The sequence below is a fragment of the Tachyglossus aculeatus genome, chromosome 2, assembly GCF_015852505.1.
Source record: "Tachyglossus aculeatus isolate mTacAcu1 chromosome 2, mTacAcu1.pri, whole genome shotgun sequence".
In the NCBI taxonomy this organism is placed as follows: Eukaryota; Metazoa; Chordata; class Mammalia; order Monotremata; family Tachyglossidae; genus Tachyglossus; species Tachyglossus aculeatus.
In genome coordinates, this window is record NC_052067.1 from 162,369,334 (window position 1) to 162,385,630 (window position 16,297).

Below are 16,297 nucleotides of genomic sequence, written 5' to 3' on the forward strand. Positions count from 1 at the left end.
AGACCATGAGCCCCATGTGGGACCTGATTATCTTGCATCTATCTCAGGGCTTATCCCAGCTCTGCCACTTGTCTATTGTGTGACTTTGGGCACTTCTCTGTGCCTCAGTTATCTTAACTGTAAAATGGGGATGAAGACTGTGAGCCCCATGGAGCCAGGGACTGTGTCCAACCAAATTTGCTCATATCCACCCCAGGGCTTAGAACAGTGCCTGGCACATAGTAAGTGCTTAACAAACGCCCCAATTATTACTATCATTATTACATTGCTTGGGACCAAGTAAGCGCTTAACAAATTCCACAATTATTATTATTATTACTACTATTATTTGAGCCTTTCTGGGCTTTCAGGGGGTGCTGGGACAGCTCAAATCTCTGGAACAGTAACTGCCTTGCTGGGCCATGCATGGGCAGTTTGCCAAGGCTGCTGCTGTCACCGGAAACTCTGCAGACCAAGCTAGTGTGGAAACTATCACGGGAGGGGGAAGCAAGGGGTAGCTAAAGATGCAGATTTCCTTAGGACAGTCCTGGAGAAAACAACCTTTCCATAATCTAAGCAAGCTGGCCAAGCAATTCACTGCTAAGTCTTCAGGAACGCCCAAGAGTTTGGAAACATAGAGAAGTAGCATAGCCTAGTGGAAAGAGCACGGGCCTGAGAGTCAGAGGATCTGGGTTCTAATCCTGGCTCCGCCACTTGACTGCTATAATAATAATAATAATAATAATAATAATGGCATTTATTAAGCGCTTACTATGTGCAAAGCACTGTTCTAAGCGCTGGGGAGGTTACAAGGTGATCAGGTTGTCCCACATGGGGCTCACAGTCTTCACCCCCATTTTCCAGATGAGGTAACTGAGGCCCAGAGAAGTTAAGTGACTTGCCCAAAGTCACACAGCTGACAATTGGCGGAGCCGGGATTTGAACCCATGACCTTTGACTCCAAAGCCCGCACTCTTTTCCACTGAGCCACGCTGCTTCTCTTATGTGATTGCTCTGCACACAGTATGCACTCAGTATGCACTCAATAAATACAATTCTACAATTCCTCTCCCCCTCGTCCCCCTCTTCATCCCCCCCATCTTATCTCCTTCCCTTCCCCACGGCACCTGTATATACGTATATATGTTTGTACATATTTATTACTCTATTTATCTATTTATTTATTTTACTTGTACATATCTATTCTATTTATTTTATTTTGTTAGTATGTTTGGTTTTGTTCTCTGTCTCCCCCTTTTAGACTGTGAGCCCGCTATTGGGTAGGGACCGTCTCTATATGTTGCCAACTTGTACTTCCCAAGCGCTTAGTACAGTGCTCTGCACACAGTAAGCGCTCAATAAATATGATTGATGATGATTACAGGCAAGTCCTTTCACTTCTCTGGGCCTCAGTTCCCTCAACTGCATAATGGGGATTCAGTCCCTATTCTCCCTCCTACTTGGTGAGCCCCATGTGGGACCTAATTATCTTGTATCTACCCCAGTGCTTGGACCCGCGTTTGATCAAGGGGCCGGGAGTCAGAAGGTCATGGGTCTAATCCTGTCTCTGCCACTTGTCGTGTGAATTTGGACAAGTCACTTAACTTCGCTGTGCCTCAGTTACCTCATCTGTAAAACGGGGATCGAGACTTGGAGTCCCATGTGGGGCCGGGACTGTGTCCAACTTGATATGCTTGTATCCACCCCAGCACTTATTACAGTGCCTGGCACACAATAAGCGCATAAAAAATACCATAATTATTATTATTGGTAAGCGCTTAACCCAAACCACTACCATTATCATCATCACCCAACTGCAGGCTCCCATTCACCCTCTGGACTGTAAGTTCCTTGTGGGCAGGGAATGTCTCTACCAATTCTGTTATACTGTACTCTCCTAAGTACTTAGTACAGTACTTTGCACACAGTAAGTGCTCAATAAATACTTCAAAAAATGGTATTTGTTAAACACTTACTAAGTGATAAGCATTGTGCTAATAATAATGATGGTATTTGTTAAGTGCTTACTATGTGCAAAGCACTGTTCTAAGCGCTGGGGGGGATACAAAGTGATCAGGTTGTCCCACATGGGGCTCACAGTCTTAGCCCCCATTTCACAGATGAGGGAACTGAAGCACAGAGAAGTGAAGTGACTTTCCCAAAGTCACACAGCTGTCAAGTGGTGGAGCCGGGATTAGAACCCATGACCCCTGACTCCCAAGCCTGTGCTCTTTCCACTGAGCCACGCTGCTTCTCACGCTGCTTGTATTAAGCGCTGGGGTAGATACAAGCTAATCAGGCTGGACTCAGTCCCTGTCCCACATGGGGCTCACAGTCTTCATCCCCATTTTGCAGATGCACTGACTGACTGACGGCAGACTCCCCTCAGCACAGTACTACTACTCCGGTCTTCTTCTCAACCCCTCTGTTCCCCTCACTCTCTCCCAGGAGAAGTGGGAGCCAAATGCTTCATCCAACCCAGACTTGGGAAATCTTCAGATGCCCCCTTGGGTGAACGTGAGGAAATCGGCCCTCTCAAAAGCCACCCACATGTATTCGCTCCCAGATGTCAGTTTTCAGGAAACTCACTGATGGAAAAAACAAAACAAAAACCCCTTCCTGACTCTCTGAGAGCTATATTTGCCATCTGACTACGACCTGACCTGAAATGACTTCGAGCAGGCCAGCGTGGAGGCTGGGGTTTCCTGGGGAAGGGGGACGGGGTTTTGGGGACTGATCTTCACCCAGGGGAAGCGAAAGCAGTGGGAGAGAGAAGGGGAGAATAATGGGAGGAAAATAATGGGGGAGAGAGAAGCAAAGGGACAAGGAAAATAAACAAAAACCTCCTCAAACAGCCCCTCAGCTCCTACCTTCCCCAAGGCGAACCGTACAGGAGCTAAGACTGAAGAATGTGGGACGGCGGGAGAATGTGACTGTCCAAAGATCCGGGGGATAATAATAATAATAATGATGGCATTTATTAAGCGTTTACTAGGTGCAAAGCACTGTTCTAAGCGCTGGGGAGGTTACAAGGTGATTAGGTTGTCCCACGGGGGGCTCACAGCCTTAATCACCATTTTACAGATGAGGTAACTGAGGCACAGAGAAGTTAAGTGATTTGCTCAAAGTCACACAGCTGACAATTGGAGGAGCAGGGATTTGAACCCATGACCTCTGACTCCAAAGCCCGTGCTCTTTCCACTGAGCCACACTGGGATGAGGCGAGTAGGATGACTCAGTCTAAATAATAATAATTATGGTATTTGTTAAGTGCTTACTATGTGCCAGTACTGCTCTATGCAGTCTTAATCCCCATTTTACAGATGAGGTAACTGAGGCTCAGAGAAGTGAAGTGGCTTGCCCAAGGTCAGTCAGCAGATGAGTGCAGGAGTCGGGATTAGAACTCATGTGGCTCAGAGAAGCAGCGTGGCTCAGTGGAAAGAGCCTGGGCTTCAGAGTCGGAGGTCATGGGTTTGAATCCCAGCTCTGCCAATTGTCAGCTGTGTGACTTTGGGCAAGTCACTTAACTTCTCTAGGCCTCAGTCACCTCATCTGTAAAATGGGAGATTAAGACTGTGAGCCCCACGTGGGGCAACCTGATCACCTTGTAACCTCCCCAGCGCTTAGAACAGTGCTTTGCACATAGCATTTAATAAATGCCATTATTATCTTGCCACTAAGCTTCTTTTGACAATGACAATGACTTGACAATGAGCGATCAATCAGTCAATGGCTTGTATTAAGGTGCCATACGTGAGCAGGTCTGATCTCTGCCCTGGAGGCGCTTACAAGCCAGCTTGGTGAGGATGGTTGGGGGTTGGGAGGGGCAGGATGACAGTCAATTCATCACTCTGCTGCCCACATCATTTTTCTGAAAAAAACCATTCAGTCCACATTGTCCCACTCTTCAAAAACCTCCAGTAGTTGCCCATCCACCGCCACCTCAAACACCTCCTGATCACGGGCCTCAAGGCACTCAATCACCTTGTGCTCATTTCCTACTACCACCCAGCCGCACATTCCACTCCTCTCATGCCAATCAACCCTCCGTACCCCGATGAACTATCTTGCCACCAACCCCTTGCCCATATCCACCCTAGGGCCTAGAACTTCCTCCCCTTTCAGTTCAATCTTCCTGACTTCAAAATCCTAAAATCTCATCTCCAAGAGGTCCTCCCTGACTAAGCCCTCATTTCCCGTATTTGCCATGGCCTCTGCCCTTGGATCTTGAGAAGCAGCATGGTGTATAGGATACAGCAGGGGCCCGGGAGTCAGAAGGTCGTGGGTTCTAATCTCAGCTCTGCCACTTGTCTCTGTGTGACATTAGGCAAGTCACTTCACTGTGCCTCAGTTACCTCATCTATAAAATGGGGATTGATACTGTGAGCCCAACGCGGGAATTTTGACTGTGTCCAACCTGATTTGATTGTATCCATCCCAGCACTTAGTACAATGCCTGGTACCTAATAAATGCATAATAAATACCACAATTATTATTGTCATTATTATCACCTGCACCCCTAAACAGTTTTAGTCACTCCACAGCATTTACATACATATTATTATACTCTCCCATTTCCCCTACCTGTAATTTATTTTAATGTTTGTCTGTCCCTCTAGAAAGTAAGCTTGTGGGCAGGAATGACATCTACCAACTCTATTGTTTTACACTCTAATCAATCTAATTTTTTGATCACTTACTGTATGCAGGGCACTGTACTAACCCCATGGGAGAGTACAATGTAACAGAGTTGGTAGACATGTTCCCTGCCCACAGCGAGTTTACAGTCTAGATGGGGAGACAGACATTAATACTAATAACAGTATTTATTAAGGGTTTATTATGTGTCAAGCATCAAGCACTGTTCTAAATTCTGGGGATGACTCAGGATAATCAGATTGGTCACAGTCCCTGTCCCACGTGGGGCTCACAGTCTAGGTAGGAAGGAGTAGGATTTAATTCCCATTTTACAGATGAGGTAACTGAAGCACAAAGAAGTGAAGTGATTTGCCCAAGGTCACATAAGAGACAAGTGGTGGAGCTGGGATTAGAACCCAGGTATTCTGACTCTCAGGCTCAGGCTCTTTCCACTAGGCCATGCTGCTTCTCCATTAATATAAGTAAATACATTATGGCTATGTACATAAGTGCTGAGGGAGGGGTGAATTCAAGTCAAGTCAAATTCAAGTCCAAGGGCAATGCAGAAGGGAGTGAGAGAAGAGGAAATGAGGGCTTAGTCACTGAAGCAGTGAGGCCTTGTGGCAAGAGAGTCAGAGGTCATGGGTTCTAATAATAATAATAATAATGATGGCATTTATTAAGCGCTTACTATGTGAAAAGCACTGTTCTAAGTGCCCTGGCTCCACCATTTGTCTGCTTTGTGACCTTGGGTAAGTCACTTCTCTGTGGCTCAGTTCCTTCATCTGTAAAATGGGAGTTAAGAGTGTGAGCCTCATGTGAGACAGGTTTTGTGTCCAACCTGATTACGCTGTATCTACCCTAGTGATTAGAACAGTGCTTGGCACACAGTAAGCACTCAACAAATGTCATAATAATTATTATTATTAACTCTTGGAGGAGATGTGTTTTTAGTAAGACCTTAAAGGTGAGGAGTATGATCATTTGTCAGATATGAGGAGGGAGGAAGTTCCAGGGCAGAGGCAGGATGTCAAATCCACAGAGGGAGATGGAGAGTGGGGAGTACAAATGTGAATTTTGGAGGAGGAAAGTTGGTCACATGTTCTTTGCAACTTTACAAGTTTCTCACACCCTTCCAACATGGCTTTTAGTCCTTCTCACTTTCACACCATCCCATTTTAAGAATCAAATGGTGAAAAATTAGCCAACCTCTTTGACTGCTCTCCCAATCATTCATTCATTCATTCAATTGTATTTATTGAGCGCTTACTGTGTGCAGAGCACTGTACTAAGCGATTGGGAAGTACAAGCTGGCAACATATAGAGACGGTCCCTACCCAACAACGAGCTCACAGTCTAGAAGGGGGAGACAGACAACAAAACAAAACACATGGACAGGTGTCAAGTCATCACAATAAATAGAAGTAGAGCTAGATGCACATCATTAACAAAATAAATAGAATAGTAAATATGTACAAGTAAAATAAATAGAGTAATAAATCTGTACAAACATACATACAAGTGCTGTGGGGAGGGGAAGGAGGTAGGCAGTTACTGGAGTTAGCTGTGAAGTTGACAAACATATTCTATCAATCAATCAGTGGTATTTATTGAGAGCATAGTGGGTGCAAAGCACTGTACTAAATGCTTGGGAGAGTACAACACAGTTGGTAGATATGATTCCTGTCCACAAGCAGACTGTAAGTTCACTCTCTCGATTGTAAGCTCAATGTGGCAGGGAAGATGTCTGTTGTATTTTTATAATGTACTCTCCCAAACGCTTAGTACAGGGCTCTGTACACAGTAAGTGCTCAATAAATACATTTGATAGACTACAGTCTAGAGGGGGAGAAAGACAAAATAAATTACAGCTAGGGAAAGGACCATTCATTCATTCATTCAATCGTATTTATTGAGCACTTACTGTGTGCAGAGCACTGTACTAAGTGCTTGGGAAGTACAAGTCGGCAACATATAGAGATGGTCCCTACCCAATAACGGGCTCACAGTTTAGAAGGGGGAGACAGACAACAAAACAAAACATGTAGGCAGGTGTCAAAATTGCCAAAACAAACAGAATTAAAGTTACATGCACATCATTAATAAAATAAATAGACTAGTAAAAATGCACAAGTAAAATAAATAGAGTAATAAATATGTACAAATATATATACAAGAGCTGTGGGAGGGGAAGGAGGTAGGGCGGGGGGGATGGGGAGGAAGAAAGGAAAAAGGGGGCTCCGTCTGGGAAGGCCTTCTGGAGGAGGTGATCTCTCAGTAGGGCTTTGAAGGGAGGAAGAGAGCTAGCTTGGCGGATGTGTGGAGGGAGGGCATTCCAGGCCAGGGGAAGGATGTGGGCCGGGGGTTGACAGCGGGCCAGAGATACAGGATATGTACATAATTGCTCTGGGGGTGGTAAGTTTGCCTTTCTGTGACTCAAAGAAACAGTTTAAAGAGGGAGCCAATTTTTTAAATGAAACCAATACACAGATAACTCCCGGAGAGGTTATATATTTCAAGAAATCTGAAGAGAAATGAGCTCATTCCAATGAAATAAAAGTGGATTTTAAAATTCATTTGAAAAATGACTGGAAGCCTCTCTTTTTAAAAAAGAGAAAGAAAGTAATGAACTTTGGTTGAGAGTACCAATTTTAGAGTCAATAAAAATCAGCACTTCTACCCCTTAAATAATAATGAGGTTAATAGTTCTTGTAAAACACATACATTGGGACAAGCACTGTTCTAAGTGCTGGGGTAGATACAAGATAATAAAATCAACTTTAATTCCTTTCCCAAACAGGGCTCCCAATCTAGGAGGGAGGGAGAACAGTATTTAATTTCGATTTTACAGATGAGGAAATGGAGACTGTACCTCGTTCTCGCCTGTCCCGCCGTCAACCCCCGGCCCACGTCATCCCCCGGGCCTGGAATGCCCTCCCTCTGACCATCCGCCAAGCTAGCTCTCTTCCTCCCTTCAAGGCCCTGCTGAGAGCTCACCTCCTCCAGGAGGCCTTCCCAGACTGAGCCCTTTCCTTCCTCTCCCCCTCGTCCCCCTCTCCATCCCCCCATCTTACCTCCTTCCCTTCCCCACAGCACCTGTATATATGTATATATGGTTGTACATATTTATTACTCTATTTATTTATTTATTTATTTTACTTGTACATTTCTATCCTATTTATTTTATTTTGTTGGTATGTTTGGTTCTGTTCTCTGTCTCCCCCTTTTAGACTGTGAGCCCACTGTTGGGTAGGGACTGTCTCTATGTGTTGCCAATTTGTACTTCCCAAGCGCTTAGTACAGTGCTCTGCACATAGTAAGTGCTCAATAAATACGATTGATTGATTGATTGATTGATTGGAGACACAGAGAGGTAAAGTGACTTGTCCAAGGTCACGTAACAGGCAAGTGGCAGACTGGAACCAGAACCCAGGTCTCTTGAGTCTCAGTCCTGTGCTCTTTCCACTGGACTATGTCGCCTCCCCTTACATAAATTTCTTACTTATTCTTCACAAATAAGTCAAATCATAAACTAGAAGAGGCATGGCCTAAAGGAAAGAGCATGGGCTTGGGAGTCAGAAGACCTAAGGTCTAATCCTGACTCTGCCAATGTCTGCTGTGGGACCTTAGACAAGTTATTTCACTTCTACCTCATCTGCAAAATGGAGATTAAGTCTTTGAGTCCCTTGTGGGACATGGCCTGTGTCCAATCTGATTACCCAGCACCAAGCACAGTGCCTGAAACAGAGTAAGTGCTTAAATATCATGAACAAAAATAAAAAAAAGGCCCCCATACCACTTTAGAGCAGATTTGAAAGGAGACACCCATTGTCAAATATATGATGATAATAATAATAATGATGGCGTTTGTTAAGTGCTCACTATGTGCAAAGCACTGTTCTAAGCGCTGGGGACGATACAAGGTGATCAGGTTGTCCCATGTCAGGCTCACAGTCTTAATCCCTATTTTACAGATGAGGTAACTGAGGCATAGAGAAGTTAAGTGACTTGACCAGGGTCACACAGCTGACAATTGGCGGAGACGGGATTTGAACCCATGACCTCTGACTCCCAAGCCCGTGCTCTTTCCATTGAGCCACGCTGCTTCTCTAACTGACATAACTGACAGCTGCCTGGCCTTTCAGCTTGGGAGAACAGCTGCATCAATCAACCATATTTACTGAGTGCTTTACTGTGTGCAAAGCACTCTATCAATAAGTGGTATTTATTGAGCGCTTGCCATGTGCAGAGCACTGTACTAACCGCTTGGGAGAGTACAATATAACAGTTAGCAGACAGATTCCCTGCCCAGAAGGGACTATTATGCACTTGGGAGAGGACAGTTCAACAGAGTTGGTAAAGTTGGGTGAAGGAACTGGAGAGCTGCCATATTTAGACTCCCAAAATCCAGACTTCAGGCCCCTTGGCACTCTGGATTCAAAACCGCAGAGGCATCATGGAGAAACAGTGTGGCCTTAGAGGTTGGAGTCTGGGCTTTGGAAGCAGGAGGACCTGGATTCTAATCCCAGCTCCACCTGTTATCTGCTGTGTGACCGTGGGCAAGTCACTTTGCTTCTCTGTTGCCTCCGTTACCTCATCTGAAAAAGGGGATTAAAGCTGTGAGCCCCATGTGGGGCATGAACTGTATCTATCCTGATTACCAGGTATCTACCCCAGAACATAGTACATTGACTGGCACATAATAATAATAATAATGATGGTATTGGTTAAGGGCTTACTATGTTCCAAACACTGTTCTAGGCGCTGGGGTATATACAAGGTAATCAGGTTATCCCACGTGGGGCTCACAGTCTTAATCCCCATTTTACAGATGAAGGAACTGAGGCCCAGAGAAGTTAAGTGACTTGCCCAAGGTCACACAGCAGTCAAGTGGCGGAGTCAGGATTAGAACTCATGATCTCTGACTTCCAAGCCTGTGCTCTTTCCACTAAGCCACACTGCTTCTCCAATAGTATGTTCATTGTGGGCAGGAGCTTTGTCTTCCAACTTTGTCTCCCAAGTGCTTAGTACAGTGCTTGTCACACTAAATACGATTCATCGATTGCAAATGCTTAGCAAATACCATTTAAAAAGCAAAAACAAAAAAGACCCCTAGAAAGCACATTATCAGTCCCGTCACAAACCACCTAGGCCTCTCTTCCTATACACTCAAAGGAGGGATTGAAACTATTCAATACTTCAGACATTCGCTACCTCAACTACCTTCCAGAGACATTGTGAGGATTCAGGAGACCCTCAGACTTTAAAGCCTCTCCAAGAGGCAGCACAATGCGCTCTGGTCGGAGCCACAATTCCAGCTCCTTCTCCAGCAGCGGGCTGCTGGACTCCCTGCCCTCCGCTGACAGAAACCATCCTGGAATGGCTAGATAATGGAGGCACGTTGAACAGTCAATCAATCAATCATATTTATTGAGCGCTTACTGTGTGCAGAGCACTGTCCTAAGCACTTGGGAAGTACAAGTTGTCAACATATAGAGACGGTCCCTACCCAACAGTGGGTTCACAGTCTAGAAGGGGGAGACACGGATGGAAGTCTCCACGGCCAGGTGTGGCAATTTCTCAACCATGCTGTGGTGAACCCCCAGATTAGACAATCGGTATCAGGGAGGTGGTGGGGAGCACGGGGGATCGGGTGGAGGGGTCCTCCAGGGAGAGCGCAGCCTCATTGGGTTGTAGCTCTTGGCTCTGAGCTTGGGATCATCATCAGACTTTTGGCCGGTCCTAGAAATTGCCCTTTATCGTGCTGAAATACTGGGATTTATCATAAGGGGCATCGATTTTCTCCCTCCCCAAATTTCCTTCTGCGGCAGGAAGCTGATCAAAGCTGAACTCTGAAGAAAATAGGCTTTTGCCAGTGTGGGGTCATGGTTTAGTTCCAGAACTGAGAGGAGGAGTAAGATGCCTCAGTTTCTCTGGCAGGTCTTGAATCTCAGCAGAGGGGCACCACAGGAGAAACCCCTGTGATTCATTCAAGTTTGGAGTCAAAAAAGAAAAAGGCAGAAGAGGGTGACTCCCCTCCTTTCTCCATACACACATTTCTGTTGGGCTCTGGCTACTTTTTAAATGGTATTTGTTAAGCACTTACTAAGTGTCGGGCACTGTACTAAGCGCTGGGGTAGATACATGCTAATCAGGTTGGACACAGTCCCCGTCCCAGGAGGGGCTCATCATCTTAATCCCCATTTTCCAGACAATAATAATAATAATGATGGCATTTATTAAGCGCTTACTATGTGCAAAGCACTGTGCTAAGCGCTGGGGAGGTTACAAGGTGATCAGTTTGTCCCACAGGGAGCTCACAGTCTTAATCCCCATTTTACAGATGAGGGAACTGAGGCACAGAGAAGTGAAGTGACTTGCCCAAAGTCACACAGCTGACCAGTGGCGGAGCCAGGACTCTAATCCATGACCTCTGACTCAGATGAGGTAACTGAGGCCCAGAGGAGAAGTGACTTGCCCAAGGTCATCCAGCAGACGAGTGACAGAGCCGGGTTAGAATCTAGATCCTTCTGACTCCTCGAGCCGTGGCTCTATCCAGTAGGGCACGCTGCTCTGCTTCTTTTAGACTGTGAGCCCACTGTTGGGTAGGGACTGTCTCTATATGTTGCCAACTTGTACTTCCCAAGAGCTTAGTACAGTGCTCTGCACACAGTAAGCGCTCAACAAATACGATTGTTGTTGTTTTACTCCAAAATCCAACCAAGGATTTTGATGAAGGGGACGGGGACAGTGACTCTCACTCACGTGCACACACACATACACATACCAGGAAGGGGAGGTGACCTGTTCTTACCAGCCTGTCATATTGAAGTCCCTGTAGAGAATCCTCTTCCCCAGCTCCTTGCGCTGAACCCTTCTGGGAAACTCCAAGTGGGTGAACTCATTCCCAAGGAGATGAGGCTGCATAAAGCCCTGTAGGATGTACACACACAAGAATCGCATTTAGGAGGCCGCATCAAACACCCACTAATCATTCCATGATTCCAAATAGCCTCTTGCTTCCCACGCCATCCTTTATTTTTCACAGAAGGGAGCGGAGAAAGATCTGTCCATTTCTGAACTAGAACGATATGATCCCATGTACCATAAACCGGCTATCTCTTCAGGGCTACAAGGAGACCAGTGAAATACCTGAACAAAAGACTCACTTACCTTTTCATTAATTAATTCATTCAATCGTATTTATTGAGCGCTTACTGTACTAAGCGCTTGGGAAGTACAAGTTGGCAACATATAGAGACGGTCCCTACCCAACAGTGGGCTCACAGTCTAGAAGGGGGAGACAGAGAACAAAACAAAACATATTAACAGAATAAAATAAATAGAATAAATATGTACAAGTAAAATAAATAAACTCATAAAATAAATAAATAAATAAATAAATAAATAAATAAATAAATAAATAAATAATTTATTGCCTGCCGTGAGACCCTGGGCAAGTTACTTAACTTCTCTATGCCTCAGTTCCCTCATCTGCAACAAGTGAATTTAATACTTGTTCTCCCTCCTACTTAGACTGTAAGTCCCATTTGGGACCTGGTGACCTTGTATCCACCCCAGTGCTTAGGACACTGCTTGACACATAGTAAGTGCTTTATAAGACCCCAAGCCCCTCAGTGAGTTGCTTGTTTTCATTTAAAGGGACAGCAGCATTTCCTCTTCAGATCCCAAGCTCACAAGCAGCCTACCGTGACCCCATTAAAGTTGGACATAATTCTGGTTTCTCTTTAAGGAAGAGGTAGTGGTAATTGTATTTATTATGCACTTAAAACTGTGTGCAGATCATGGAACTAAGCCCTGGAAGGCTCACAATCTAAGAAGCAGGAGACTGTGAAGCACAATTGCTATTTCTTTCCTGATTAATAATAATTAGGGTTTCTACTAAATTCATTCATTCATTCAATCGTATTTATTGAGCGCTTACTGTGTGCAGAGCACTGTACTAAGCACTAGGGAAGTACAAGTTGGCAATATATAGAGACAGTCCCTACCCAACAGTGGGCTCACAGTCTAGGAGGGGAGACAAAGAACAAAACAAAACATATTAACAAAATTAAAATAAATAGAATAAATATGTACAAATAAAATAAATAAATAAATAAATAGAGCAATAAATATGTACAAACATATATACATATATACAGGTGCTGTGGGGAGGGGAAGGAGGTAAGGGGGGGGATGGGGAGGGGGGAAGAAGGGGAGAGGAAGGAGTGGGCTCAGTCTGGGAAGGCCTCCTGGAGGAGGTGAGCTCTCAGTAAGGCACTGAAGGGAAATGCTTACTAAATGCTTACTCTGTGCCAAACACTGTGCTGATTATTTTCCTGTAGTGCTGTTCTACCCACATCTCCCAGCTCTTCAAACAGTCTCAACAGTTACTTCTTTTTCCCCGGGTCAGTCAGACAATCGTATTTATTGAGCACTTACTGTGTGCAGAGTACTGCACAGAGCACTCAGGAGAGTATAACAGATACATTCCCTGCCCACAACAAGCTTATAGTTGGGGAATAGCTATAAATATAGTATAGTTATAAATAGTTGGGAAAGCAGCATGGCTCAGTGGAAAGAGCATGGGCTTTGGAGTCAAAGTTCATGGGTTCAAACCCCGGCTCCACCATTTGTCAGCTGTGTGATTTTGGGCCAGTCACTTAACTTCTCTGTGCCTGTTACCTCACGTGTAAAATGGGGATTAAGACTGTGAGCCCCCCATGGGACAACTTGATCACCTTGTAGCCTCCCCAGCGCTTAGAACACTGCTTTGCACATAATAAGCGGTTAATAAATGCCATCATCATCATCATCATTTAAGTCAACCTGATCACTGTGCTTGAAGAGATGTACAAGGCTTGTTTGGCCTCCAAACCCTTGCTCGCTAAAGCCTTCCTCCCCCTTTGCAGCCAGCAGACCACAGCCCTCCCCATCTTTGAAGCCCTTTAGAAATCACACCTTCTCCAGGAAATAATAATAATAATCATAATTATGGTATTTGTTAAGCGCTGACTATGTGCAGAGCACTGTTCTAAGCACTGGGGAGGTTACAAGGTGATCAGGTTGTCCCATGGGGGGCTCACAGTTTTAATCCCCATTTTACAGATGAGGTCACTGAGGCACAGAGAAGTTAAGTGACTTGCCCAAAGTCACACAGCTGACAGTTGGCAGAGCCAGGATTTGAACCCATGACCTCTGACTCCAAAGCCCATGGTCTTTCCACTGAGCCACGCTGCTTCTCTGCATAATAATAATGATGGTATTTGTTAAACACTTACTATGTGCCAAGCAGTGTTCTAAATGCTAGGGTAGATACAAAGTAATCACGTTGTCCCACGTCAGGTTCACAGTCTTAATCCCCATTTTACAGGTAAGGTAACTGAGGCACAGAGAAGTAAAGTAACTTGCCCAAGGTTACACAGCTGATAAGAGGCGGAGCCAGGATTATAACCCATGTCCTCTGACTCCCAAGCCTGGAGTCCCTTTGCCCTCCCTCTGCCCATCCGCCAAGCTAGCTCTCTTCCTCCTTTCAAGGCCCTACTGAGAGCTCACCTCCTCCAGGAGGCCTTCTCAGACTGAGCCCCTTCCTTCCTCTCCCCCTCGTCCCCCTCTCCATCCCCCCCACCTTACCTCCTTCCCTTCCCCAGCACCTGTATATATGTATATACGTTTGTACATATTTATTACTCTCTTTATTTATTTAACTTGTACATATCTATTCTATTTATTTTATTTTGTTAATATGTTTGGTTTTGTTCTCTGTCTCCCCCTTCTAGACTGTGAGCCCACTGTTGGGTAGGGACTGTCTCTATATGTTGCCAATTTGTACTTCCCAAGCGCTTAGTACAGTGCTCTGCACACAGTAAGCGCTCAATAAATACGATTGATTGATTGATTGGGCTCTTGCCACTAAGCCACGCACCCCAGATTCATCTGTCTTTACCTAGATAATATCCTCCAAACTATCACTGCAGCATTTTAGCTCTAACTTCACTATTTTTCACCCTCAACCACCCATTGCCCTCTTTTTGTCCACAATGACTAGTATATTCTCCCACTTCAGCACCTACTCATCCAAGCAGCGTGGCCAAGTGGAAAGAACGCAGGCCTGGGAGTAAGAAGACCTGGGTTCTAATACTGGCTCTGCCAAATGCCTGCTGAGTGACCTTGGGCAAGTCACTTCACTTCTCTATGCCTCAGTTTCCTCACCTGTACAACCAAGACTCAATACCTGTTTGCCCTCCCCCATTGACTGTGAGCTCCAACTGGGACACGGACTGTCCAGAAACGCTCTGGGCATGTTACTCCCCTCCTCAAAAATCTCCAGTGGCTACCAATCAATCTGCGCATCAGGCAGAAACTCCTCACCCTGGGCTTCAAGACTCTCCATCACCTCGCCACCTCCTACCTCACCTCCCTTCTCTCCTTCTCCAGCCCAGCCCGCACCCTCCGCTCCTCTGCCACTAATCTCCTCACCTTACCCCGTTCTCGCCTGTCCCGCCATCGACCCCCGGCCCACATCATCCCCCGGGCCTGGAATGCCCTCCCTCTGCCCATCCGCCAAGCTAGCTCTCTTCCTCCCTTCAAGGCCCTACTGAGAGCTCACCTACTCCAGGAGGCCTTCCCAGACTGAGCCCCTTCCTCCCTCTCCCCTCGTCCCCCTCTCCATCCCCATCTTACCTCCTTCCCTTCTGCACAGCACCTGTATATATGTATATATGTTTGTACATATTTGTTACTCTATTTATTTATTTATTTTACTTGTACATATCTATTCTCTTTATTTTATTTTGTTAGCATGCTTGGTTTTGTTCTCTGTCTCCCCCTTTTAGACTGTGAGCCCACTGTTGGGTAGGGACTGTCTCTATATGTTGCCAACTTGTACTTCCCAAGCGCTTAGTACAGTGCTCTGCACACAGTAAGCGCACAATAAATACGATTGATGATGATGATGTGCCCAACCTGTATATCTTGTATGATGATGATAATAATAATAATAATAATAATAATAATGCTACTTGTTAAGTGCTGATTATGTGCCAAGCACTATGTGCTGGGGAAGACACAGCGTAATCAGGTTATCCCACGTGGGTCTCACAGTCTTAATCCCCATTTGACAGATGAGGGAACTGAGGCACAGAGAAGTTAAATGACCTGCCCAAAGTCACCCATCTGATAAGTGGCAGAGCTGGGATTAGAAACCATGAGCTCTGACTTCCAAGCCTGTGCTCTTGCCACTAAGCCACATTATATCTACTCCGGTACTTAGTACAGTGCTTTGCATATAGTAAGCACTTAACAAATACCTTAATTATTACTGTTATTATCCACATAGCCATCTTTCCATTCTCTTCTTTATCCTACCTGTAATTTATTTGGGGTTTCTGTCTCTTCCTACTAAACTATAAGCTCCTAAAAGGCAGGGATCACATCTTCTACCTATTGTACTCTTCCAAGCACTTAATACAGTGTTCCACGCTCAGTAGCGCTTAATAAAAACTATTAATTGACTGACAGAGTAGTGGAGTTAATGCTGTGACCACAGACAGTTTCTGTTCTACCCAGGACTCCCAATAAAAGAGTTAGGGAGGGCAGGGTCCTTAACTCCATTTTTCAGGTGAAGAAACTGAGGCGCAGGGAAGGGCCTGGTCCACGGTCACCCAGCAGGCCAGT

The 16,297-nt window shown here is 45.3% G+C and overlaps 1 protein-coding gene across 1 annotated transcript in view; it reads right to left on the bottom strand.

The window, feature by feature from the left end:
• PPM1H (protein phosphatase, Mg2+/Mn2+ dependent 1H) overlaps window positions 1–16,297 on the bottom strand; it is a 285,325-nt gene that overhangs the window by 31,689 nt on the left and 237,339 nt on the right. Inside the window, exon 7 of the mRNA XM_038770302.1 lies at window positions 11,433–11,551. Within this exon, the coding sequence (XP_038626230.1) occupies window positions 11,433–11,551 (119 nt within the window). The remainder of the gene's footprint in view (window positions 1–11,432; window positions 11,552–16,297) is intronic.